At 34.6% G+C, this 27,985-nt stretch overlaps 1 protein-coding gene across 3 annotated transcripts; it reads left to right on the plus strand.

Annotated features, from left to right (window-relative positions):
- TRDMT1 (tRNA aspartic acid methyltransferase 1) lies at positions 1 to 26,551 on the plus strand. Of its 3 annotated transcripts, XM_029239511.1 has the most exons (10): positions 12 to 189; positions 9,724 to 9,800; positions 12,194 to 12,265; positions 12,856 to 12,921; positions 13,669 to 13,738; positions 14,222 to 14,305; positions 15,706 to 16,064; positions 18,238 to 18,295; positions 19,348 to 19,477; positions 26,241 to 26,551. In XM_029239511.1, the coding sequence occupies exons 2-10, from the start codon at positions 9,763 to 9,765 to the stop codon at positions 26,339 to 26,341; spliced, it is 978 nt and encodes a 325-aa protein (XP_029095344.1). In that variant the 5' UTR covers positions 12 to 189; positions 9,724 to 9,762; the 3' UTR covers positions 26,342 to 26,551. The 3 variants fall into 3 exon arrangements, with proteins under 3 accessions (XP_029095347.1, XP_029095344.1, XP_029095346.1); XM_029239514.1 differs by lacking the exon at positions 14,222 to 14,305 and having other exon boundaries at positions 1 to 189; positions 26,241 to 26,525; XM_029239513.1 differs by lacking the exon at positions 12,856 to 12,921 and having other exon boundaries at positions 14 to 189; positions 26,241 to 26,519.
- The last annotated feature ends 1,434 nt before the right edge of the window (positions 26,552 to 27,985 follow it).

The following is a 27,985-nucleotide window of genomic DNA, read 5'->3' on the forward strand; positions in this document are numbered from 1 at the left end:
GTTTTTTTGGCTTCTCTCTATGATGAACAAATTGTTGTTAAGGACTTTACCTTTTAAGTTATTCCACTTATCATTACAGAAAGCTGTATACCTGCACAAGTGGTGGCTGCCATTGATATAAACACTGTCGCTAATGAAGTGTACAAGTATAATTTTCCTCACACACAGTTACTGGCCAAGACAATTGAAGTGAGTAACAATATTGTTTTAATAAGTCTATATATAGCAAGGAAAATATAATTGAATACTGTAAGATACTGGTTTCTGGTGTCTTCATTTGAAGCTAAGTCATATATAAATGAAAAAGTTTAGGAGAAGGGAATTAAATTAACATTTTTTATTCTGTCAGAAGATAGCATGTTATTTTTTGTCTTTTTTAAAAATTTCTAGCTTTAGAAAAAGACAATCAATATTTTGGTCTCTGAGAGAAAGAATTGAAATGTAAGAATATGCTTGACTTCTAAATTCTTGGTTCTGTAATGATATTAAACTTTACTTAATTCTTTATTTTTAAGCATTACTCATGTGTAATATATATATAGCAGGAGTGAAAAAAAAGAGAGTAAAAAAGGTGATTGGATATTACTTGTTGAATGCTTCTTGTTGAAGCGCATCAAAGTTAAAGATACTGTTTTGCCTGTGATGAACTCAGCAGAAGTGTTTAACACTTTTGTTATTTTTAAAATAATATGAAATTGTGTTTTTCTCCCAATTTCATGTCGTAAAAAATTTTACACACAAATTTCTCATGAAGCCATAATTTACATACAATAAACTGCCCTCATTGTAAGTGTGTAGTTTGAGTTTTGACCAATATATACTGTGTAACCACAATCGAGACTTAAAACATCTATCCATTAAGGAACACCCTAAAATGTTCCTTAATGCCTCGTTTTACTCAGTCTCTGACCCCAACCCCAGGCAACCATTGATCTGCTTTCAGTCATTATAGATTAAATTTTCCAGTTCTAGTCATATCCTAAATAGAATCTTGAGTGTAATTTTTTTGAGTATGACTTCTCTTGTTTAGTGTAATGTTTTTTTGCATTTACCCACATTGTTGTTATCTATCAGTAGTTGGCTCTTCATTATTGTTCAGTGATATTCTGTACAGTGGAATATTTCATACTACAAAATGTATATCCATTCACACGATGTTTGACATTTAGATTGTTTCCAGTTTTTGACTGTTATAAAAAAGTTGCTATGAATATTCATGTACAAGTTTTTGTGTGGACTTTGTTTTTACTTCTTGTGGATATATACCTGGGAGTAGAATTGCTGTATCATATGGCAAATTTCTTTAACTTTATGAGAAAATGCCAACTGTTTTCCATAATGTTCATACCATTTTACAGTCACACAATCAATGTTTAAGTGTTTCAGTTGTTTCACATCCCTACCAACAATTGCTTTTGTCAATATTTTAGATATTAGCCGCTTTTGCGAGCATACAGTGGTATTGTGATTTTAATTTGCATTTCCCTGGTGACTAATAATGTTGAGTATTTTCTTCATGTGCTTATTATCCATTCTATGTTTTTCGTGATGAAATTTCTTTCCCAGTTTTTATTTGGTATGTTTGTGCTATTATCATTTAGTTTTAAGAGTTGTTTAAGTTTTCTGGATTCAAGTTGTTTGTCAGAAATATGTATGACAAATATTTTGTCCAAATCTGTAACTTGTCTTTTCATTTCCTTAACTGTGTTCATCAAAGTGCAGAAGTTACTTATCTTTTTATTTTTTTTTTATGGGACACTTTTTTTTGTGTCCTAAGAAATCTTTGTTTACCCCATTTTTTTCCCTGTTTTCTTCTAGAAGTTTTATAGTTTGAGCTTTTACATTTAGGTTTATGACCCAGTTAAAGTTACTTTTTGTGTGTAGTCTGAGGTAGAGGTCATTTTTTTTCCTAAGTGCATATAAAACTGGTTATTATAGCTTTATAATATGTATTGAATTCAGGCAACGTAAGTTCTCAAACTTCTGATTTTCTTTTTCAAGATTATTTTGGCTACACTCTCATTTACACTTCTGTGTAAATTTCAGAATCAGCTTGCCAATTTCTACCAAAAAAAAGATATTTAGATTGGAATTTCACTGATTGGTTTTGGAAGAACTGATATCTTCATAAAAGAGAGTCTTCCAATCCATGAACATGGTATCTCTCTTCACTTATTTAGGTCTTCTTTAATTTGTATCAGCTATATTTTGTAATATTTAGTATACTAGTCTTACACTTATTTTTTTTATTAACCTAGTATCCTGTGACTTTGCTGTATTTACTTATTAGTTCTGGTAACTTTAATATTGATTTTTTAGGATTTTTTAACATGTACAGTTATATTACCTGAGAAAAAAAGAGTTTTACTTTTCCCTTCCAACCAGTGTGACTTTTTTTCTTGCCTTATTGCATTGTCTAGGACGTTCTTTACAATGTTGAATAAAACGTGTGACAGTGGACATCCTTGCCTTCTTCCAGATCTTAGGGGAGAACATTCAGTCATTTATCATTTTGTAGATGTTAGTCGTATATTTTTCATAGATGCCTTTTATCAAGTTGAGGAAATTTCCTTTTATTTCGTTTTCTGAGAATTTGTATTATAAACAGGTTTTGAGTTTTGTCAAATGCTTTTTTTTTTTTGCATCTTTTGACATGATTATATCATTTCCTTTGTATTCTGATAATATGGTGATCATATCAATTCCTTTTTTGAATGTTAAGTCAGTATTGCATTCCTGGGATAAATCCTACTTGTCATGATATACCATCAGTTTTATGTTATGCTACATCCCAGTTGTTAAAATATTGTTAATTATTGTTGCATTTATCTTTGTAGGTGACTTTGGTAGTTTCCTCATAACATATTTGTATGGTTTTTATATTTATACATAGCCTTATATTTTCTGTAACAGTTTGTGAAGAACAAGTATCAGTTCTTCTATAAATGATAGAATTTCATCAGTGGAGCCACCTGGGCCTGGAGTTTTCTTTGTGGGAAGGTTCTTAATTATGAATTTAATTTATTTAATTGCTATAAGACATTATCATGTTTCTTAGCATTGTAGTAATTTTTTATGAGGAGCCTAACATTGTAGGTTTTACATTTTTGAGCGTTGGAGTTTACTGTAATCTTTTAAGGACTGTTGGATATTGTCCTCAGAGGCAGTTAATTTCAGATCATCTTGATTCTTTTGAGGCTTATTGTTAAGCATTTCAAACTGGATCTGGAGTAGCTTTTACTGTAAGGCTAGTCTAATCTTACTGTTAATATATGGCCTTTCTTAGATTGCTATTAAATGCCCCATGTACTCAACTAGGTCTTGCTACTCTGGATGTTAACTCAAATGATTGCTTGCCCAGAGATCTGGGAATTTTTTTGGCTTACAACTTCCCAGTAATTGTTCCTTTTCCAGCAGTTTTTCTTTGCTCTCCCTCAAGGCATTTTGCCTGATGCATGCACCGGTTGATACTCAGCAAGACACTCAAGGGGAATGTTATGCAGATTTCTGCATCTCTTTCCCTGTGCAGCTTCTTTTTGTCTGGCACTCTGCTCTGCAAATTCTAGTCACTTTCATCTTGAGCTCCAACCTCTATCTTCTACTCATCTACATTACCAGGTACAGTTTGGATTTCCTTTCCCTTCACTGCAGAAAGTTGAATTATCTTCAAGGTTTTTTTTTTTCCTTTTCTAAGGAATGGCAGTCCTGCTCTGTGGTCCAATTCCAATATCTGAAAACAGTTATTACATTTCTCCCAATTTTCTAGCTTATTTACACAACTCACAGGCAGAAGCAAAAGTCTCACAAATGCTTTTTTCAGTGAGATACAATTCATATCCTGTGAAGTTCACTGTTTTAAAGTCTACAATTCAGTGTTTTCTTGTTTTTTTCATTTACTTACAAAGTTGTGTAACCATTACCACTTTCTAATTCTAGAATGTCTTCATCCCCCAAAAGGTAATCCTGTAGCCATTAGCAGTCACTCCCCATTTCTCCTTCCCTGCAACCCCTGGCAACCACTAATCTACTTTCTGTCTCTATGGATTTGACTATTCTAGACATTTCATATAAATGGGATCATATAATATGTGGCTTTTTTTGGTCTGGATTCTTACAATTAGCATAATGTTTCCATACATCCATGTTGTAGCATGAATCAGTGCTTCATTTCTTTTACTGGCTGAGTAATATTCCATTATATAGGTATACCACATTTTGTTTACCCAACAGATTTGTTTTAAGTTTTCTTTCAGCCAGTATGAAATGGGAACATTTCCTAGCTCTATGATTGGGTATCCAAAAGGTAGAAATAATCTACTTACGTGTTGAAGAACATCTATCCCTCGTATTGAGAACAGAATATCTTTCCCCCTGGGCATCATAGAGGGGAGGACTATGGGGACATCATCATCTTTCCAGTCACTGGTAGCAAATGCATTTCATAAACTTCATGGCAACGTACAATCTACCTGTCTCATCACGGACGTAGGGCAAAAATAAATTCGGGGTCAGAAGAAAGATACCTACAAAAAAGTAACTTTGAATTTGACTCTAATAGGCAGATGATATGCATTTAGGTTCCAGAATTTCTCTGACACAGAGTATGATAGCAAAAGTTATTTTATTAGAAAAAATTAATCTAAATTTAAATTTAATGTAAATATTTAAAAGTTGATGCAGCCAAATGTCCAATTCAGCAAGAGTTTTCTCCCACTAAACAAAGTATAAAAAAAACAACAAAATCTCAGTAAAGCACCCATTATGTTCACCAACTTAACCTTCCTTTCTGTTTTACCTTCTAAGAGAAACTGTGAAATACTTGACATATTTGGGGACTGATTGGCATTCCCAGCTACATGCCAATAGAAATTTGGGGGCATTTAGAATAACACATCTGTGTCCATTTTTCTAGTGGTAATTCTATTTCAGTACCAGTTTTAATAGGTGATAGTAAATTGTATGATCTGCATATGATATAAGAACACTAGGGAGAGGGAAGAATGGAGGTACCTCCAGGTCATTTGAAAGGAGAGAATCAGTTCATTAAAATGGTGTCTATAAGACAAAAGACAGTCTACCTTCCCACGGCTTTTAGTCTCTTCTAGGATGTTCTCTTCAACCCTGTTCTGACGTGGAGAGAGTGTACCATGTCCAGGTCAAATATATCAGAACTACCTTGGGGGTCATGTTTAAAAAGGGGGTGGAAGGTTAATGGAGAACTTAGGAGTAATGAGAGACTTCAGGGATTTTAAGTTTCATGAAGCAACATATTCTGATCATTTGAACATTTACTTCATGCAAGTTATTGAGCCCTTAGGGGGAGCACAGATATGACTGAGAGATAGTCTTTACCTTCAGGAACTTACTATTTAGTGCATAAGTTGGACTTGTAAACAGTTTTCTTTGGGACCTCTGATTGACTGTGGCATGAACAAGATATTTCTTTTCTAAAACTCTATTTCTTTTCCTAATGGAAATAAGAAAAGAAAAGAAAAGAGGGGATGGGAAACCATTATGAATGAAAATAGGATTTAGCCATAAACCAAAGCAGAAAAGAAAACTGGGAAGAGTAGTGTCAAATGCAGTGGTGATGAGACACAAGTGAATGAGGGTGGTAGAATTTCATGCAGACCTCTCTGTGTCCTGTGCAGAATTGAGAAGGAAAGAAGGACAAGGGAGCAGGCAAAACAGACCCAGCAATTGCTTGTTCAAAGTCAAGAAGAGACATTAAAAAATTCCAACTCACTGGGCTGAAAGCATCATTACAACCTCTGCAGACTTCCTGCTCATCCTAAATGCGAGAACATGGGTTAGGGACCGAGGCATGGTCTTAAGTTAAAGGCCTTTGTGGGTTCTTCCCAGAAAGTGTGGTGACAAATACCTGAATAGAGCTACTGCTCTTTCTTTCGCCTTTTTAGCAAACTTCTAGATTCAAGTGATCTCCATTAAAAAATTAATAATAATTAGAAAGGAGCCAGTATGAGACTCTCCTAGTATAGTACTTTTAAAAGGAAGTAACATAAACAAAAAAGCAGAATATACACCGAAAAATCATATCAAGAAGCAGAAGAAAATTACAAAAACATGACTCCATGTGCTTGAAACCTTAAATAAAACTCAATATCTTTAAAACAAGAACTCAAATAAATGTATACATGAGATCAAAAAACAATAATAAGACAATAGATTTGAAGAGTATCAGTGGTCTGGGAAAAAAAACAGATGAGAAAAATAAAACCATTATAGAAATGAAAGTCATGTCAGAATAGCAAACAGAAAATAAAACAAACAGGACAAAAATATTAACAGAAGTAGATGAAAAAAATTCCTAAAATAAAACCTCCAACAACTCATGAACTGTAGTACCCATGAACCCTTACTGAAAAAATGACTCAGTCACTTAATCTAACTAAGCAAGAGATGAATCAAAGTGGAGAACCCAGGAATAAAGCTGCCATGTTAGGAAAGAAATAATGGTCGGGAAGCAGGGTGAGAATGTTATGAATGTTTGCAGTGTAAGAATAATAATATAATTGGAGTAGGAAGGAAAAGTGAGACTCAAAAAATATGTCTGTTCTTTGAAAGATAAATGAAGCTATAGATTTTTAGGACATTATTTAATGTTGTTGCCAGGAGCTCAGCTGAGCTGTCAGGGATCAGAGTAGCTGATTAAAGCAACAGGGCAAAAATGAAAGAGTGAAGCCTTAATTACTTGCTGTGGTGGGAAAAGCAAGTCTCTAAAAAACAGAGAAAACGCCGACGCCCCCTGTTCCGTTTCCCCAGGGGACAGCATCCTGCTGGAAGGTGGGGTGATCAGCACAGACGTGGGGGTCAGCTCACTGTTGAGGAGCCCCTGGCACTGGGGGAGAGAGTGCGGGCAGTGGTGAGAAGGCTGGGAGTGAGAAGGGCCAAGCGTTAGTCATAGCGGGAGAAGTATCTTCAAGGGTTCCCCTCTTCCTCCTAGACGCAGGCCTTGGCAGAAATAGCTGGCACCTGAAGAGGGCTTTGTGCAAGGCCTCAGATAAAGAGACCTAGGAATGCAAATATACGAAGAGCATGAGCTGCTGGGGCCTGAGAGCTCGTACCCGCCCTGCCCTCAGAGACTGCAAGGTGCTGGCCTTGCACCAAGTCTGGAGCCGGGAGGGTGGCTTTCCCCTGACACCCGCTGGGTGAAGCCCTCCTCGTTGCCTATAGTCAGGCCTGAAACTTGTCTTTGTTGAATTTGTTACAATATTTCTTCTGTTTTGTTTTGGTTTTTTGGCCCCAAGGCATGTGGGATCTTAGCTCCCTGATCAGGGATTGAACCCACATCCCCTACATTGGAAGGCAAAGTCTTAACCACTGGACCTCCAGGGAAGTCCCTCATGTAGGTTTTTAACCAGGAGCAGGATTCACCAGTTACAAAGATAAATAGTAATAAAACTAAAATCTGTAATTTATCTCTGAAGAAAATGGAAAATTACTAGGCACTACAGTATAAATATGTGAGCAGAAACCTTGTCTGGTTTGTTCATTGTTGTATTCCCAGACTAGCACAATGCCTGGTGTGTCGTAGATGCTCTGAAATATTGGTGGATTAATTATGAACCTTGTTTAATGAATAACACATGGTGCCTAAAAAATGAAAAAATGTCAGGCAAATCATAACAAAGGATAACAGGGGTTTCAGAACTGATATGTATTAGGTAAGAGCTGTCTGAAAGCAAAAAGCATTTACGAGTCATATAAAATTACTTTATAATGATGATTCGTACAGTGATCAAGAAAGATCTAATTGTCATGAGTATTCATGAACAAAATAACATCAGAGTTCATAGGGCAGGAAATGGTAGGAAATATCACTTAGTAAATTTTTATTGAAGACTTACCTTGTGCCACAACATTTTACTTCTCTTTAGATTAACAATAAATTCACTAAAATAGTCAAAAGTTGTTGTTTTCTAATCTACCAAGGTCTTCCTAAAGTTTAAATGAAAATTAAGTATAAGAATAACCAGGAAGCTTTTTGAGAAAAGGAGTAATAAAACAAGTAGGGGGACAAACAAAGTTGCTCATCAACATGCGATAAACAGTGTTACCACATCGAGTGGATCTAATGTTCTCTGAAAGCAAGGATGTTTTTATTAGCTTGAATGGCCTGTTTATGGAAAAAGAATTTGATTTCCATTAGTGTTAAAATATCAAATGATTAACGTTAATCCATGCATCTCTGTAACTACTTTCTTGAATCCCAACACATTCATTGACGTAGAATGCTAGGTTAAAGACAGTTGTGAATGGTTTAATTGAGCGATTATGTTTTGCATAACTGTTCTGTCATTTGGGTTGTACTGTAAAAAAAAAAAATCACTCTTTCCAAGAATCCTTTAAAATTGTAAATTTTTTTATGTCTAACAGTATTGGAGGCATTAACTCTGTTTACTTCCTTTAGATTCTAGACTTAAGGATTCTCCTTATGTAAAAGATTGTTGTTTGATATTTATTTTCATTTTAGGAATTCAGCTTTAATCTGTTCACAATCAGTTGTGAGATAAATAAGTTGCTTTTCCTAATAGTCCTGTGCTGACCAGCTGTGTAACTTGAGTACGTGTGCTAATCTTACTGCCCTGCCCCAGGTTTCCTGACAGACTGTTGAGTGTATGATTTTCAGATTGTTTTCTTTAGAACTCTGGGATCCAGAGGCGCTTTAGGAACTTTTCAGTATTTAATTTTTATTTCTTTTTACATATATATCTTAAACTACTTAAAACCCTGTGATTTAAAAATGATAGACATGTACATTCAAACTTTTAATACAGTAGAGAAAACTGATGTGTTCCCCAGGTTAAGTCACTCTTTTCAGAACTCAGAATAAAGCTTTTCCTGCTTTATTCACAAACTCAAACTTCTTAGAAATGTGTTGTAATTAGGAATGTTGTGATTCTGGGCTTATGGCTTTAAATTCCTGGGTAAGAGTGTACACTAAGAGAGCTTAATGAGAATTGGCAAACCCATGACCTGTATTTCTCTATGTTTGTCTTCTAATAGTGTATATAAAATAGGAGCAAAACAGTACATTTTAAAACTGTTTAGCCCCCCCCAAAAAAAAAAACGATTTAGCCCAATAGGGATTATTTTGATTAATCTTATCTACAATCTTTTGAGGTCCTTTGACTACCCACAACTGTAAAACAGTATAGTAATTGTGGATATCTGAAAATGGGACCTTTTTCCATTTGGTGATATATTGACAGAGACATACATGAAAGGGATGGTGACTGGTCAATACATCACGTTGTCTAAATAAATAATAGAGAGGTATTAAAAAATTCCCTAGATCCTTTGCTGCAAATCATTAATTATAAAATAAAGTTTTCCATGTTTGATTCCAGAAATCACAGCAGTCTTAGACTTGAGGTGTCATAGAGGCACAAAATACTTAGCATCTAGGAAACTAGCTTTCCAGCTCTGCTTTGGCTGGCTCTCGAGTTTGGGGGAAGTCACTTAATTTTTCATAGCTTCAGCTTACTGCTCGACTTTCTTCACAAAATTGCTTTGGAAAGTTAGTTTAACTAAAGTTTATTTAAAAAGTAGTAGGTGTTTTATAAACTTTTAAGTGTTATAAATAAAGTTAAGTGTCACAATTTCTGATGTATTTACTGGTAATTACTTAGCATTTTTCCTCTGCCCCCTTCTACGCATGTTTTTATATTTTTTCTTTCCCCCCACATGTTCGTTCCTTAGGGTATTACACTAGAAGAGTTTGACAGATTATCTTTCAATATGATTTTAATGAGCCCTCCCTGTCAGCCATTCACAAGGTATGTATAAGAAATATTTCTCTGTTAGGAAGAGTACTTTTGAAGGACTCGTTCAATCAAATCACACTGTAATTTCAAGCACAGACACTTTGAAGTCCATCAGCTGCATTTCCTAGTCTTGAAATTTTTCATCAATAATTCCTTTTCTCTACACACATTTATAATTCAGCATTAATCATAAAGAAAATAGCAGTTACTGCCAGATGAACACAGTAATTTGGTCAATAGTAGGTATGCAGAGACTGTATGTTACCTCCTTAATACCTACCAAAGAAACAGTATTTATTTCTGACCCAAATTACCTTAAATTATTTAAACTAATGAGCATTCAGGAATATCTTCCGAACACTGATTAATCGAAGTAAATTTCCATAGTTAATATTCAAATCCTAAATTACTTACCTGTAAAATTTTAAGGCTAGTCAAGAATGCATTTGTAAAAAATAAAAAAAAAAGAATGCATTTGTGAATTTTAAATTTCTCAAAATTGATAGGTACATTTAATAATACATACAATTAATAAAATGACTTTTTAAAGCTGTGTTCCAAGAGAGCTTTTTATTATACGGTGTTTATTTGGCTATGTATTTCAGGGAATTATATTTTAGAGAAAATCTTGACTAATCCCTCTTCATTTAGATACTTTAAATAATAATATTTCAATTATTTTAAGTAATAATGATAATAGTGATAACCCTCTGAGTGTCTTACTGGAGTATGTCATTTAATACAACAAGCTTATGGGATGCGCATTAGTATTATCATCATTTTACAGGTGAGTAACTGAGGCATAGAAAGGTTAAGTAACTTTCCCAAGGCCATACAATTAGAAAATGTCAGAGCCAGGACTTTTTGATTATAGTCCTATTAATATATAGGACTATTAATATATAGTCCCATTTAAACACATAATGTGATTTTAAATGGGATATAACATGTAGTAAAAATTCTAATTTAAATAAATATTCTCATGCTTAATTTCCATCCAAGTTTTGATTTATTTCTAGGAAATTAATTCCCCAGGGATTTATTGTGCACCTACACGTGAGGTATTGCTTTTGATGCTGTGGTTCCCATCCTTATAGAACTTATAGTCCATGGGGAATGAATGACAAATAATTATCTTATAATGTGATTTAAGGTATATAATAAATGAATGTTGAAACTGCCATGAGAGCATGGAGGAGAGAGGTGTTATGTTGCTGCATATACCAGGAGGGACGAATTCTTTTAGAGGTGATATCTGTATTGTGTCTGAAAGCAGGTTGGGAATTTATCAGTGAAGGCGGATGTTCCGCGTAAAGATGGCTCCGAGCCTGTGCAAGTGTATCATGGCCACAGTAAGTGAGAGGTTCAGGACAGAATGCAGCCGCAGTGCTGTGATGCCTCAGATATCACTGCAGTGGGGCCCCTGTGTCTTCCCTACTGCTGCTCCCACTCTGTATTAGCCCAACTCCAGCTGCTGACGGCTTCAGTGTCTGATCCTGTAGTATGATCATCTTTGGAACACTGAGAGGAAAGGGACAAAATGAGAGGAAACCAAGATTTCTGAGGAATCTGTTCAAGTCCACTCTAATCTCCCATCTGAGCCTCAGATCCACTGATGATTTTGGTCCTGCTGTCAGGTGTGAGGAAACTGATAACTGATGTCAAGTAACTTATTTTAGACCACCAAGCTAGTAAGTAGCAAGGCCTTAAACCCTAGTCCTCTGTTGCTACAACTCACGCCCAATATAAGTCTTCTTTTCTGCTTGCTTCTTGATCATATCGAATGTTACTTGCAAGATTTAACTGCTAGTCCAAATTCTGCCTGTTCACGTGACCTGTTTTGACTTACTTAGTCTAGCCAAGTTGCAACTCCATGTAGAATCAAGCCTTCAGTTTCAGTCTCTCCTGTTTACATTGGACAAGATAGTTCTAGTTTTACCTGCTACCTTCATCTGCTTAGCTGGTGATTAGTTACCAATGCCATCAACTCTACACTGCCACCCTGCCCAACCAGCTCATTCATCTGAACTTTTGTTGTCTCACCTGGGGCAGGTGAGACATCAGCTAATTGTGTGTGTGTGTGTGTGTGTGTGTGTGTCTTTCCTGAACAAAGTGATTTTAAGAGGGTAATTGATTTTATTCTTTGTGGACTTCTTGTTCTTCTTTGCTTCATGCGAGTCATTTGGACATATTATCTTGTATTGATAATAAGTGTATTTATTAGACACGCAAGGCTTTTTTACATTAAATGAAAAAATATATTTTTGTTCTCTATAGCAACAGAGATGATCATATTTTTTGTGAGGACCAACTAATTTTAGTTCTCTGTTTTGACTTTTTAAAAGTGATTTGATAGCTTTATGTAAGATTCTTGCTGAACTTATTTACTTTCCTTATCCTTTTAGAATCGGCCTGCAAGGTGATGTGACTGATCCAAGGACAAATAGCTTCTTACATATTCTAGACATTCTCCCAAGGTAAAAACTTAAATTCCTGTACAAGCTTACCTTAAATGTAAAACTTTACATCTGGAAGAACGTGGTGTTTGTCATTTTATAGAGATTAGCATCTTATACAGATTCTGTGCGAGTCATTTATCTTCTGTCCTGACTGATAGAGTAACTGCAAATGTTTGTCGGTTCCACAGTTGCTGCTAAAAGTGAGTGACAGGGCGTTACAGCCTAATAGCTGAATTCTGTTGCCTCTGCTCACAGTATTTGTGCAAATGATGCTAATGTTAGTGAATGCTGTTGCCCATGGCCTGGAAACTTGTGCTGCTAACCCTAGAAGCCTCCATTCTATGGAAATGTCAGCCCTTTGAGCTGTGCAAACCCATGTTTTCATTAAACTTCAATGGAAGTTAACATTTCAAATGTTAACTTTATCAGGTGTGCCTTGTTTATGGGGGAAAGGAAAAAAATATGAGTTGCCTCCATCCCTTATAAAATTCTTTTATAAAAAGAGTTTGGACAATTACTTACCTCATATTTCCCACAAGTAAGGATTTTCTTTACTTCTTCTTAGTAATGAGATGTTTAGAATTCCATTTTTTTTTGTTTTGTTTTAGGTTACAAAAATTACCAAAGTATATTCTTTTAGAAAATGTTAAAGGTTTTGAAGTATCTTCTACAAGGTAAAAAAATGTATTTGTCCTGTGTTCATCTTAGACTTGGTATATTTTATAATAGGAGCTGTTATGAAATGAAGATCTTAAAAATAAATGTGTATATTCCGACATTTTATATATGTTATGAAGTTTACTCGTTAATATTGATTTTGAATAGTTAGTAACGTGAAGTATCACAAAGTTAGGTTCAACTGATTCTTTCCCATTTTGATATGTTTGAATTTTTCCGGAATGATTTCTCAATTTTAGCTGCTTACATTGGTGCCTGTTTCTTTAGAAGTAGGAATGTTTTCGGTAAGAATTTGTCCTATTGACAGGCGTTTTCTGTCCTACAGTTGGGTTGAAGAAGCAAGCCCTGTGTCAGGCCCCTTTCAGACAGTAGCCCAGCTGGAGAGAATGCATCCAAGTCCTTGACTGACCTGCTGTCTATGACAGTGTTCCCTCATCTGATTGGCTACAGATATAGTTCCATTCCTATAGTAAGCTTATCATGAGTGGATTGGTGATTCTAACTCACCAGTTTTATAAATTATCTAGTAGCTTTATTTATTTATAATAGGGATTATCTCTATTTTGAGAAATGTAATTTCTCAAGTACTGGACTTAAAAAAGACCTAGGATTATCCTTTTTCTAAACAACTTAAGTGGAGGTACAGTTTTCATGTAAAATGAAGTTTTATGTATAATATTTTATATAAGAACCCTATTTTGAACTATAGAGTGAAAGCTTTTTTCTTTTCCTTTGCCTTTCAGAGACCTGTTAATACAAACAATAGGAAATTGTGGCTTTCAGTACCAAGAATTTCTGTTGTCTCCAACCTCTGTAAGTACTGCAATTGTAAATTCTTATATAAATTTTCCCAAAGGGAATTTGATTCAGTAAAAAGAATGGCTCCATTTTGGATAATATTATAGGTAAATCTTGCAGTTAGTTCTGACATGGTTATTACTTTCTCTATCTGAGTTTTATAGCTATATGTGAATTTTGTTTTTTTATGATTACTATACTATTCATAATGAATGTAAGAATGTCTATTTGACTTTTTACCTGGGAAATATAAAATGAAAGTGACTCATAGACATATGATTCATCTGATTCCATCTTTATTTCATTCAAATAAAGGTACAGAGTGACAGTTTAAAAGGTGTAAGAATTTGCTACAGAAAAGTCTTCCACAAATCGCTAATAGAATTTTGTCTGGCAGAAACTAATGTATAACTGTATGAGTTTTTTTACTAGGTGCTAAAAGTTGACACAGATCTCTTTAATATCCTGTAGCAGCTAACTGCCCTGTTGTACTTGCAGCTTGGCATTCCAAATTCAAGGCTACGGTATTTCCTTATTGCAAAGCTTCAGTCAGTGCCGTTCCCTTTTCAAGCCCCTGGTCAGGTATTATTATTATTATTGTTGTTATCATCATCATCATTATTATTTATCTGTTGTAAATATATCTCAGTCTGCTAATTTATTTTCAGGAACTACTTTGCGGAGGTTTTTTTTTAACATCTTTATTGGAGTATGTTTACAGAGGTTTATGTGTGTCCTCTCGTGCCTGTAATATAGACTATGCCTGAGGTCTGTCTTGTAGGCCTTTTCACCCTCCTGATGCCACTTTAATTGCTTGAAACAAAACCAGAAACTTTTCTTTCATCATTAGAAAAGAAAATAAGTTAAAAGTAAAAAAAATTGCCATTGGTGTTGTTATCCTTCTTTTCCCCCTATAATTTCTCTTCTGACCATTGACTCCTTTGCACCTATTATTTTTCTCCCTCAATAGAAGCCGTTGACTACTTTTGATAAAATAGTGTACTACCTTAAAAATGGCTTGAGTATTTTCACACATCAGTTGCATTTTATTTGAAATCTATGCTGTTTAGCCTTAATTGATTAAAAAATGGTAATGATTAGCACAAGCTAGAATAAAATGCTCAATTGCTATCTATAGGATCTCTCATTATGCTAGCAATTTTATATGCTTCTGCTGAAAATTGGTGTGGATAACAGAGTTTCAGTGGTCCAGTGAAGCTCTCTATAACCCTCACAGGTAAGAACTCAAAAGTCGTGTCCTACTAACAGGGCTTCAGTAGTATCATTTGAAATCCCCGTAATACAATATCAGTATTATACAATACTGTGTTATATAATAAAATAGCAACATATCTCCCTTTAATAGTGGGCAGTTCCAAAAACGGCATGTAAAGTATGTGAACAAAGACTTCATCATTAAAAATTCCTGGAACTGTTTTTTCTTTCCCAAAATAGGACTTTATAAATGGTTACCTGTTTTTCAGGAACCAGTTTTTCCTGTGGGACTCAGGGATAGAAATAACCTTTCAGGGTGAAGAGTGCTTTTCATTTTTAATTACTAATTTTCCTTTAGATCATAGGTATGTTCTAGTTTGTTGTTTTTTTTTAATTGAAGGGGAATGGCAAACTTTGATCAAAAACACATTTTCTGGAAATGTTCCTGTTGCTTTTTCAACTTCTTTTCCAAATATAATGCTGTCTCTGTATTCAACATACTTCCTATTACTTTGTTGAATGGTTTTATTAATTCAGAAAGCAGTAATTTCAGGAGATAAATCATCTATAGCCTGATACCTATCACTGTATGATGAAAAACTTGTAATAACTTGTATAAATACTAGTAAACCTCAATTTCTATCTTTTTAATGGCAACTCAGTAAAAGCTAAAGAATTTTTTTACATAATGTTGAGTGGATGTTATTAATATGTCTTTTATTTTTAAGAAAGCTTTTGAGAGTTTGTGTATTTTTACTTAATGCCAGGTACTGATGGAGTTCCCCCAAACTGAATCTGAACATCCACAAAAACATGCGATAGATGCAGAAAAGAAAACTGCAGAAAAAAAAATTGAAGAAAAGAAAGTTGAGCCAAATATTTGCTCTGATAGCAGCACACAATGTTCTGGAAAAGAAGCCATTCTTTTTAAGCTTGAAACTGCAGGAGAAATTGACAGGAAACGTCAACAGGACAGTGATCTCTCTGTGCGAATGCTAAGAGATTTTCTTGAAGATGACATTGACATGAATTCATACTTTTTACCGCCAAAGTCATTGCTGCGATATGCTCTTTTGTTAGACATTGTTAAGCCCACATCCAGAAGGTCCACATGCTTTACGAAAGGGTAGGTTTTAAAGAGTCTCTGTTCATGGCATATCCAAAATAACCAGGTTTTCGTAACTATTGTTTCTCTTAGTTCTTCTCAAAACAAGGAGCATTTTATAAAATGTTTCTGCTAGAATGATTTTTTTCACCCTTAATCGCCTGCTTGCGTGTTCCAGTAGAATGCACAAGTGAAAATTCCTTCTGGCAGAACCCACAAAAGTGCTCATACAAGACAATGCCATCGTTTGGTGACCTTTGTAGGAGCTTAATTACCCACAGTGGAGACATGGTTTCTATAGATGGTGAATTGCTAATTTTTTAGCACCTTTCTTTTTATAGTACCTCAAAAATTTCTGTCTACTTTCATGATCAATGTACAAGAAGAAATTAAATTTTAATATCAAGAAATAACATTGAATATCCTGGAGCACATTATAGCATGTTTAACTTTTATTTAGTTTTTTGAATTAATAGTGTATTCTTATAGTTCAAAATTCAAAAGGAACTAAGATTGTAAGACTCCCTTCCAATTCTGCCTCTTGTTCATCCAGTTTCCCTCCCTACATGCAACCGATGATTTCAGGTTACTCTCTAGTCTTCCAGAGGTATTGCATGTGAGGTGTGTTTAAATATACATGTATATTTTTACCCCCTCCTGTAAGTAAATGGTAGCATACCATATTCATTATTATGTGCACTTTTTTTCATTGCACAGTATAATTTGGATACTATTACCTATGGGTGCTTAAAGAACTTTCGTATGTTCATAGTATAGGTATATCATAATTTCTCTTACTGGTTACCTGTTGATGGGCATTTAGGGGACATCCTTTGGATTATTTCTCAAGAAATAGTGTTTTTCAACTTTTTTTGTTGTTTTTCCCTGGCCTGGGAGGATCCCATATGCCGCGGAGCAACTAGGCCCGTGAGCCACAACTACTAAGCCTGCGCGTCTGGAGCTTGTGCTCCGTAGCAAGAGAGGCCGCGATAGTGAGAGGCCCGTGCACCGCGATGAAGAGTGGGCCCTGCTTGCCACAACTAGAGAAAGCCCTCGCACAGAAACGAAGACCCAACACAGCAAAAATAAATTAATTAATTAATAAACTCCTACCCCCAACACCTTCTTTAAAAAAAATTCAAGCCTTCTCTCTTTACCTACTAGCTAGTTGTCTTGTACAAGACACTATGCCCCCGACATAATCGTACCAGGCTCACCCTGACTTTATCATACCCTGCCCTTGTACTTTCAGGGCAATGGGTTTATTGCTTTCCATTACCTTAAAAGACTTCACTCAGCTGTTGTATATTTCCAAGTCTGCTAGGTTCTGTTTAGGACTCTCATAAAACAGGAGTTACCAATTTTGTAATAAAAAACAACTTTGAAATTCTTTTATAATTATAAAAATGGTATAAAAGAAGCCTTATTGTAGAAGTCTATTTTAGTGTAGATAATATAAACACACACACACACACACGTGATACATAAGAAAACAGCTTTTCTTTGATGGTGACTTTCTCTAATTTCTATTTTAAATTCATCTATTAGGAAAAAATGTCAAACAGCCAGCTTGGCAATGATCTTAGGGAAAGAAATATTACGAATACCTTGCATTTCTGTAGTGTTTGGTATTTTTAATACATTTTTAACAATAGTCTGTTTTATGATAAAGAGTAAAAACATACAGTGTTACAGTAAGAGGCAGATGCACGTTTGGTGGGCCTGAGTTTGTCATGAGACTGGAGAGTACGGTTTTGGGTTCATGAGAAGAAATGATGGTTCAGGCATTCTAAGAAAAGAGCAGCAATTTATTTTCACCTACATAACATTTGGTCTAATGTGGCAGGGATGTCAGTGTTGAATAGCATTTAGATATAAAGTCATAACAAATGCATACTTTCTGTGCATTTAAATGTGATGAACATTTAAAAAATGACAATAATGTATATGCAGACTAGTATTTATGCAACAAACACTATGCCAAGTTTAGTGTCTGAGAATTTTCAACAGACTGATTTATGTCTTTCACCTGGTAAGTTTTTTAATTACAAAGCATATTTATGTGATATTATTTAGAATATTTCAGAAGGATGTATTAACAACTATGTAAGATTGATTCATTCAAGAAATATTTAAGAAATTTAGCATTAGCAAATATATTAGATGCTACAAAATATTTGTGTTAATTTTTTAGTTACGGACGCTACCTAGAAGGGACAGGATCTGTGTTGCAGACCACAGAGGATGTGCAGGTACTATGCATGCTGCAGAACTAAAATATTTGAAAATTATTTTAAATAAAATTATCGTTAATACTTAAAATTTGAGAATGTTAAAATAAGTTTACGTGTTCAACTGGAATGAATATGTGTATATAATAATTATTTACTATAGAATAAACCTTCTTGTTGTTAGATATGAGTATATGTACAAAAAGTCTTTTATGTTTTTACTTTCTTTTTTTTCTTCTTACCTTCTGTTTTTCTTTCTGTTCCATAAAGAGTAATTTGAAGTGCAGGGTACAGCACCTAATGTTCTCTAAAATTATGCACAAATATCTTAGTATTGGAGCCTTCCTTTGGAGCACATACTATAAAAATGCCTGCTAGGGAAAAAAATCTATATTTTAGGAAGGCTTTTTATTAATACTTCAATTGCTAATTCTTTACGGTATCATGGTTGAATACAAGCTTGATATATTGCAAGTTTTATATACTTCTGAATAATTTTGAAGTGAAATCACATTATCTTCTTTTATGCTGATTTAAACTCTTACTGTTAATAAAATTTACCCTTGCTAAAAACCCTATCAGAGACAAACGAATGTCTGGATTTGAGAAGTCATATTTATTAAATATATTTTATCATTTTAAGAAAATACCTTAATTTGATAAAACTGGTCATAAACAGTAAACATTTTAATGGCTGCTTATTTGCTTTGTAAAATCGACTTATTGGTTGACCAAGTTTCTTTTTTATATCTTTCACTACATTTCTTTTATGTTATATTGTCATTTATTATTTCTATTCTTACGAGTTAATTTTTGAGGGGCCAAAAATGACAGATACACTGAGAGTATCCTGATCTATTCGGCATTAAGGTTTTGTTTGTTTTCTGAGTTTACCTGGCCCCTGATGAGCCAGTTACACAGTTCATTGCACAGAGATGTTTTTACCCTGTGGTGCCATGTGTTACAGAAGACTATGCGTCTGTCATTTTGAAACTGTCTCACAATAGACGATATTATCTTAACAAGTCTAATTGCACTCTACTTTATTTGTTATTTTGGATGTTTTCCTACAGATTGAGAATATCTACAAATCCCTTACCAATTTGTCACAAGAAGAAAAGATAACAAGATTGTTAATGCTTCAACTTCGATTTTTCACTCCTAAAGAGATAGCAAATCTCCTTGGATTTCCTCCAGAGTTCGGTATGTGGGATACATGCAGACCCCAGCTTTCACTGATTAATGATCTCAAAATTCATTAGGGACTCGTGCGTAGTTTATGAATAAACCCTTGCCCAGACGGATGTGAGAGCGCTTCCTTTCCTGATTGTGCCATCTTTGACATCTTCCTTCCCTCCTGTGTCTGCTTTCTTCATAACCTGCCCTAGTCCATTCCCTTCAGACTCAGTTCCCCTTCTCCTTTCACTCCAGTAATGGTTCCAGGTGCTTTGCAGGAACAGAAGGGCCAAATCAGCAATTCCTCACTTCTCCCTACAGATGGTTGTTCATAGCATCTCTTTCTCGAATTTATTTTTTTGCTTCTAGGAGTACTATTCGAATAACCTCACACTAGATCTTATGAAAGAATGCCTAGAATTGTCTTTGTTTTAATGAAGAAATTAACAGGCAATTGAGGAATTTATTTTTGTGTGGTGGGGAGGTATGTATTTGTACTTCTACTCCTTGGAGATAGCACTCTTATCAATTATATAATTGATATAATTGATTCCTTCCCTACAAGGTTTCAGTGGAGAAAAGAAAAAGCGGAGAGGTGGTCTAGAAAGGAACTTTCCTAATGGAAAGTAAGGGTGACTCAGGAGCACAGATGCCAGAACTGACACGAAGTTAGGGAATCTGAAGACAGACTCTCAGGAAGGAAAATGAAGATACCGCTGCCAAGGGAGAAAGACAAGTAGTGAGGAAAGCCAGGGATTGTTGCTATTAAGAGACTGGACACAGCACCTTTGCCTCTTAGAGCACCCCGCCCCTCCCTGGTCCCGCTTCCTTGGCGCTGCTGCTCTTGCTGTGTGGATGCCATCGGTTTCCTGGGCTGCAGTGGGTGTGTTCCTAGTACCTGGCTCTTGGGAAGGGAGAGACACAGACCTCCCTCACATGCTTCCAGGGCTGCACAAGGAGGAAATGTGCTTTTGATAACTGATTGGGAGCTTGAATGCAGAAAAGCCAAACTTCGCTAAATCTAATGTTGTTGTAATATTAATACAGTCCTATTCTTGAAGAACATCATGGGTTAAATAGACCATGTTTTAAAATCTAAATAATGGATTTACAGTTGAGGTTTGGAAAGCATCTTTCTGTACACTGGGAACAAACTGCCAACAGAATTTGACTACCCTCTTGGTAATTGATTCTCCAAGCATAGTCACAGCAACCAGGTTTATTTTGTACTCTGCCTTTTTCTTGGTGATCTCATTCAGTTTGAAACATCCCGGGGAGTGTTTTTTAAGAAAACACAGACTTTCCGTGTCTTAGTTTATGTCACAGAGTGAGTGAGAACATCAGTAAAACAAAGAACTGAGAATTGGACTCAGGAATTTAATTCCCAGTCTACTGTCGTGGTTACTTTTTTTTTTTTTTTTCATATTTTAGGATGAGCAATCAAAGGTATTTTCTGTACTACTACAGAGAGAAAAGAGATTTACTGTCAAACAGCAACTAATTTCTAAGTTTTATTTGAGTGCTTATTTTTTCAAGCAGTAGCAGTCACTTTGGTAATAGTGAAATTTAGCACAGACCCAAGAGTCAGACTGACCGAGTGTGAACCCTAGCCCTACTGAAGCCACTCTCTGCCGTAGTTTATGCATCTGTAAAATGGGGATAATTATAGCACCGACTTCATAGGGCTGTTGTAACAGTTAAGTGAGTTAACGTATGTCACATGCTTACAACCTATCTGACACATAATATAAAATTCGTGCTTTTATATTTTAGATGATAGATGTTATAGCCTTTACTTCATAAATATTTTTTCTCAGTATTTAAAAATATCTAAGGGGTAAAATAGGATTTTTCGAAGTTCTCTGAAAACATATATATAATACATGCGAGAAAGCCTTTTTCATTGCTTTACCGTATTTTAATATGTGACATATGTGTATAGTCAGTGCCCTGCTGTCACCACTGAGCAGCCCTGTGACAGAACTGTCCTGCACGTGTGCCTCTGACGTCACGGACCCTGGGTCCAAAATGGGCATTCTTTGAGTTGCTTGTCCACCAGCCATGATGGATTTGCATTGATTCTCCCACACATTTTGCCCTGGTTCTCTCTGTGGCCAGTGGCACGCATTCATGAGACAGCAGGCTTTGGAAGAGACAGACACTAACCGACACTTACTGAATAAAAGCTGCTCTCTTGACCTTGTTAATTCTAGGTTTCTTTGCTTTTGAGGATTATTATTTTTAATGTACCTAAGTTTTTAAAAAGTCACCTTTTAACTTTACAAAATTATGTAATTCTTTGCACAAGTGAGTTTAGATTTTAATATCTATGTATAAAATACACACATGCATATGTATATATGTGTATATATGTATGTGTATATATATATAATTTTTACAAATCTGACCTGTTTGTTTTCAGACATCTCTTCCCCTCTGATATAATCTTGGTATCTCAAGGCATCGTCCTAGGGGTAGTCTAAAAGTTTGTAGGTATTTCTGCCTCTGGCTACTTTGAAGTAAATAATTTGAGATGACTAATGTGCTTGCCTAAGACATATTATCTTTATAATAGCAATTTTATGATCATGCTCAATTGCAAATATCATTTTATTATGGTAATCACTGTTATTTTATTGCAGTAAGTATAATGTCTAGTGTTGATGAAGCAATTTTATCCGGTTTTGAAATTTTGCTATTTTTAATGCTCTTTAATTATTTCCTTTCTTACCTGATTTGCTTTTCCTATATTTAATTGCTATGCCAAAGGATTCTGAATGTGAAATTCTGGAATTGTAATTAAGATTCTGGCATCCACTCTTACGCATGGACAGTCTTTTACGGTGGTATGTGCAAGGTTTTCTTCCAGCAAATGTAGTATCTGTGGGCCATTTTGTTTTGCAAAAGAATGTAGCAAATTGAACTTCAGTATGAGAATGTCAGTTTGTGGAAGCAGAATGTAAAAAAGCAACTCTGAGGGACTTGTATCCAGAATATATAAAGAACTCTTATGACTCAACAATAAAAAGAAAAATAATCCAATTTAAAAGTGGGCAAAGGATTTCAATAGACATTTCTCCAAAGAAAATAGATAAATGACCAATAAGCACATGAAAAGATGTTAAACATTATTAGATATTAGGGAAAGGTAAATCAAAACCACAGTAAGATACCACTTCACAAAAAGACAGACAATAACAGTGTTAACGAATTGTGGAGAAATCAGGTCCCTTGTACACTGTTGGTAGGAAGATAAAATGGTGCAGCTGCCTTAGAAAGCATTCTGGCAGTTCCTCAAATGTTAGACACAGAGTTACTGTATGACCCCACAATTTCACCCCTAGGTGTATATCCAAGAGAACTGAAAAAAGCTTAACACATACATACATACGTACATGTTCATAACATCAATGTTTATAATAATCAAGAAGTAGGGGAAAAGCCCAGATGTCTATTAATGAATGAATGAATAAATAAAATGTGGTATATCCATAAGATAGAATATTATTCAGACAGAGAGAGGAATGAACTATTGGTACATGTTATAACATGAATGAGCCATTTTTTCCCTCGGATCAGATAATTTTTACTGATGTGCTTGATGTTTGAGTTACACTATATTTTATAGTCGTATTATACAATATACATAATATTGTGAATACATAATGTTATTATAAGGATTAAACATAGAATACTTGGCTTTTAAAAAATATTCCAGAGTCAACATGAATGAACCTTGAAAGCACTACGTGAAAGCAGCCGGAGACAAAAGACAACATATTGTATGGTTCCATTTGTATGAAGTGTTCAGAATAGGCAATCTCTGGAACAGAAAGTAGATCAGTAGTTGAGGGGCAGGGAGGGGACATGGAGAGTGACTGCTAATGGGTGCCAGCATTCTTTTTAAAAAAAATTTGTATTGAAGTATATAATTAACATATAACATTGTATTAGTTTCAGATGTACAACATTACAACATAATGATTCAACATTTGTATACATTGCAAAATGATCACCCACCATGATAAATCTAGTTAATATCCATTACCATACATCATTACAAAATTCTTTTTTCTTGTGATGAGGACTGTTAATATCTCTCCTAGCAATTTTCAGATATGCAATACAGTATTGCTAACTATAGTCACCATGCTCCACATTGTATATCCCCAGGACTTATTTATTTTTATAACTGGTAGTTTGTACCTTTTGACCCATTTCACCCATTTTTCCCCCACCCATGCAACCACCCATCTGTTTTCTGTATCTATGACCTTGGTTTTTTAAATTTGTTTGTTTGCTTGCTTTGGTTTTTAGATTCCACATATAAGTGAGATCATACAGTATTTGTCTCTCTGACTTCGCTTGGTATAATGCCCTCAAGGTTCATTCCATTCTTTTTTATGGCTGGGTAGTATTCCATGGTGTGTGTATGTGTGTGTGCATTTTCTTTTTTCATTTACCCATCAATGGACACTTAGGTTGTTTCCATATCTTGTCTGTTGTAAATAATGCTGCAATGAACATGGGGGTGCACGTATCTTTTCTAATTAGTATTTTTGTTTTCATTGGCAAAATACCCAGGGTGGAATTGGTGGATTATATGATTGTTCTATTTTTAATTTTTTGAGGAACCTCCATACTGTTTTCCATAGTGGCTGCACCAATTTAAATTCTCACCATCAGTGCATAAGAGTTCCCTTTTCTCCATGTTCCTTCCAGCTCTTGTTATTTCTTGTCTTTTGGATAATAGCCATTATAACAGATGTGAAGTAATATCTCATTGTGGTTTTGATTTGCATTTCCCTGATGATTAGTGATGTTGAATATCTTTTCATGTGCCTATTGGCCATCTGTATGTCTTCTTTGGAAAAATTTTTATTCAAGTCCTCTGCCCATTTTTTAATCTGATTATTTATTGTTTTGCTGTTGAATTTTATGACTTCATTATATAATTTGGGTACTAAACCCTTATCAGATATATGATTTGCAAATATTTTCTCCTGTTCAGTAGATTGCCTTTTCATTTTGCTCATTATTTCCTTTGCTGTGCAGAAGTTTTTTAGTTTGATGTAGTCTCAGTTGTTTATTTTTGCTTTTGTTGCCTTTGCTTTTACAGTCAGATCCAAAAAACCATGGACAAGACTGATGTCAAGGAATTTACCACCTACGTTTTCTTCTAGGAGTTTTATGGTTTGAGGTCTTACATTCAGGTGTTTAATTCATTTGGAGTTAATTTTTGTGTATGGTGTAAAATAGTGGTACAGTTTCATTCTTTTGCATGTATCTGTCCAATTTTCCCAACACCATTTATTTAAGAGACTTTCCTTTCCCCATTGTATATTCTCAGCTCCCTGTCATAAATTAATTAACCACATATGTGTGGGTTTATTTCTGGGCTGTCTATTCTGTTCCTTTGATTTCTGTGTCTTTTTATGCTAATGTCATACTGTTTTGATTACTTTAGCTTTGTAATGTAGTCTGAAGTCAGGGAGCATCGTGATGCCTCCAGCTTGGTTCTTCTCCCTCAAGGTTGCTTTGGCTACTTGGGATCTTTTGTGATGCCGTAGGAATTTTAGGCTGTGGTTTCTATTTCTGTGATAAATGCCATTGGAATCTTGATAGGGATTGCATTAAATCTGTAGGTTGCTTTGGATAATATAGACATTTTAACAATATTAATTCTTCCAGTTCATGAGCATGGAGTACCTTTATTTGTGTCTTCAGTTTTTTTCATCAGTGGTTAAATTTATTCCTCAGTATTTTATTCTTTTTGATGTGACTGTAAATGGGATTGTTGTCTTATTTTCTCTTTCTGATAGTTTGTTGTTAATGTACAGAAATCAGATTTCTATATATTGATTTTGTATACTGCACCTTAATTCATTTATTCTAACCATGTTTTGATGAAGTCTTTAGAGTTTTCTATGTATAATATCATGTAATTTGCAGATGGTGATAGTTCTACTTCTTCCTTTCCAATTTAGATTCCTTTTATTTCTTTTTTTGCCTAATTGTTCTGGCTAGGACCTCTAATACCATGCTGAATAAAAGTGGCAAGAGTGGGTATCTTTTTCTCGTTCCTGATCTTGAGGAAAATTTTTAGCTTTCATTATTGAGTATGATGTTAGCTGTGGGCCAGCTTTCTTTCTGAGGTGATGAAACTGTTCTGACATTAAATAGTGGGGATGTACGCAAAACTCTGCAACTATACTAAAAACCACTGAATTGTACCCTTTAAAAAGGTGCATTTTAGGGAATTCCCCAGTGGTCCAGCAGTTAGGACTCCTCGCTCTCATTGCCGAGGGCCCAGGTTCAATCCCTGGTTGGGGAACTAAGATCCCACAAGCCATGCGGCATAGTCATAAATGAATGAATGGATAAATAAATAAATAAATAAGTCTCCCTTTAAAAGAAAAACTGCATTTTATAGTATGTGAATTCTGTCTCCTGAAGGCTGTTATTAAATAACTGAAATAATGGTAGCCACTGCTTTTCCTAAAATGTACTAGTGCTCAGATTTCTATTAGTTCTGTGGATGTTATGTGTGTACATGTGTGTACTGAGCAAATATGATAAGTGATATGATAATATCACATTGTGTAAGCAATGAAATGTTATATAATATTTTTGGCTCCAAATTCTCATTTGTTAATTGAACTTCATGGAGACCTTAGGGACTTATTTATGTAAATAACCACGCTGCTTTTACTAAAGAATGAATCCTTTTATCTCTGGAAGTTAATATTGCAAGTGATTGTATTATAAATTGTTACCTTTCTTTTTCTAGGATTTCCTGAGAAGACAACAGTCAAACAGCGTTATCGTCTACTTGGAAATAGTCTCAATGTGCATGTAGTAGCTCAACTAATCAAAATCCTATGTGAATAATTTTTAAGTAACTCTGAAAGATGGTGGCAGTATTCCATTATATCCAAATAATAATTCTGAAATTCTTTTTTGAATTAATTTTGACAAAATTCAACTAAATTATCTTATTCTCTCGTTAATAAGAATTTGGATTTATCAGGAAAATGCCGTTTTGTTTCCTTAAGTTTATATTACTGTGTTTTGTAAGGTGAAAATTATTGTTATCCTTTAGGAGAATATCTTTTTATATGAAATTGTTAAATATATATGTAAAATATCCCCTTAATAATATTATGGTATAGACAAATTTAGGAACATTAGAATTTTAATGTCTACATGAATATTTTGTAAAGTGTCATAACAGGTGTACTATATGAACTTGAGTAACTGTATATTGTGTATGTTAATTAAAGAAGTTGCTTTATGAATCTATCATTTTACTTTTTTAAAATAATTCTTCCTATTTCTAAAATGATGATTCTAATTCTGCCCTGTTTAAAATATTGAATGTTTTACTTAATTTCAATTTTTTAAACATTCCTTTATTTTATCTAAACAAATGTGTATAATATTTTAGACCAAATTATCATCATTTACCTTCTACAACAGTCTGAAGAAAATCTCAGAAATAGTAATCCTAATTCTTGATTACCTCTCCATCGGTATGCCATAGAAAGTGTAGGTGCACATTATTTAATTATCTTTAATTCTGCTTCCTTCTGAAAGACAAAACTCACTGTCCCTTTTTCATTTGTACATACCTACCTGTAGTTTGCTATCTTCAGAGCTTGCTTTTGTCTTCCTTTTCAGCTTCTTGTTGTAAGTTGAATTTGCCATCATGATCTAAGGAATGTAGCACAGCATTAAGATTTTAGGGAGGGAACTCTGCCCTCTGACCCCATTCCACATACCTATTCTGTGAATTAACTTTTATAACTTTAACTTTCTCTGACTCTCCCTCTCCATAGACTTCTTGGAATTAGGACTCTAATCAGACTAAATCTTGCATCATAAATCCTGTGGTTTTGATTTTGGTGATAAAATCAAGTGACAAATAGAAGAGAAATGAAAAGAAATAAGATGAGAAATTTTTTCACAAAATTTTAATTCATATTTTTATTCTTAAAAAACAATCATCCTTATATGGAAAAATTGGAACCCTATGCATTACTGATGGGAATGTGAAATAGTGCAGCCTCTATAGAAGATAGATGATAATCCCTTTAAAAAAATTAAACACAGAATTACCATGTGATAAAGCAATTCCACTTCTAGGTATATACCCAAAAGAATTGAAAAGAGGGACTAAGATATTTGTATACCAATGTTCATTGCAGCGTTATTGACGATATTCAGCTATAAAAAGGAAGGAAATTCTGACACGTTACAACATGGATGAACCTTGAAGACATTATATTCAGTGAAATAAACCAGACACAAAAGGACAAAGTCTGTATAATTCCATTTATATGAGGTATGTACAAGAGTCAAATTCATAGAGATAGAAAGTAGACTAGTGGTTACCAGGGCTCAGGAGAGCAGGGAAATGGGAGTTCATGTTTAATGGGTGTAGAGTCTCTGGGGGAGGTGCCAGAGTTCTGGAGGTGGATAATGGTGATGGTTGCACAACACTGTGAGCGTACTTAATGGCACTGAATTGCATGC

This window comes from Monodon monoceros, unplaced genomic scaffold, assembly GCF_005190385.1.
Source record: "Monodon monoceros isolate NGI ecotype Baffin Bay Population unplaced genomic scaffold, NGI_Narwhal_1 Super_Scaffold_21, whole genome shotgun sequence".
Classification (NCBI taxonomy): domain Eukaryota; kingdom Metazoa; phylum Chordata; class Mammalia; order Artiodactyla; family Monodontidae; genus Monodon; species Monodon monoceros.

Bases quoted from the DNA above. Each gene is read 5' to 3' on its own strand.
- TRDMT1 (XM_029239511.1), top strand. From the start codon at position 9,763: ATGATTTTAATGAGCCCTCCCTGTCAGCCATTCACAAG. The intron at 12,922-13,668 runs GTAAAAAAATGT...TTTGCCTTTCAG, and splicing joins TTTGAAGTATCTTCTACAAG to AGACCTGTTAATACAAACAA. The intron at 18,296-19,347 runs GTACTATGCATG...GTTTTCCTACAG, and splicing joins AGACCACAGAGGATGTGCAG to ATTGAGAATATCTACAAATC.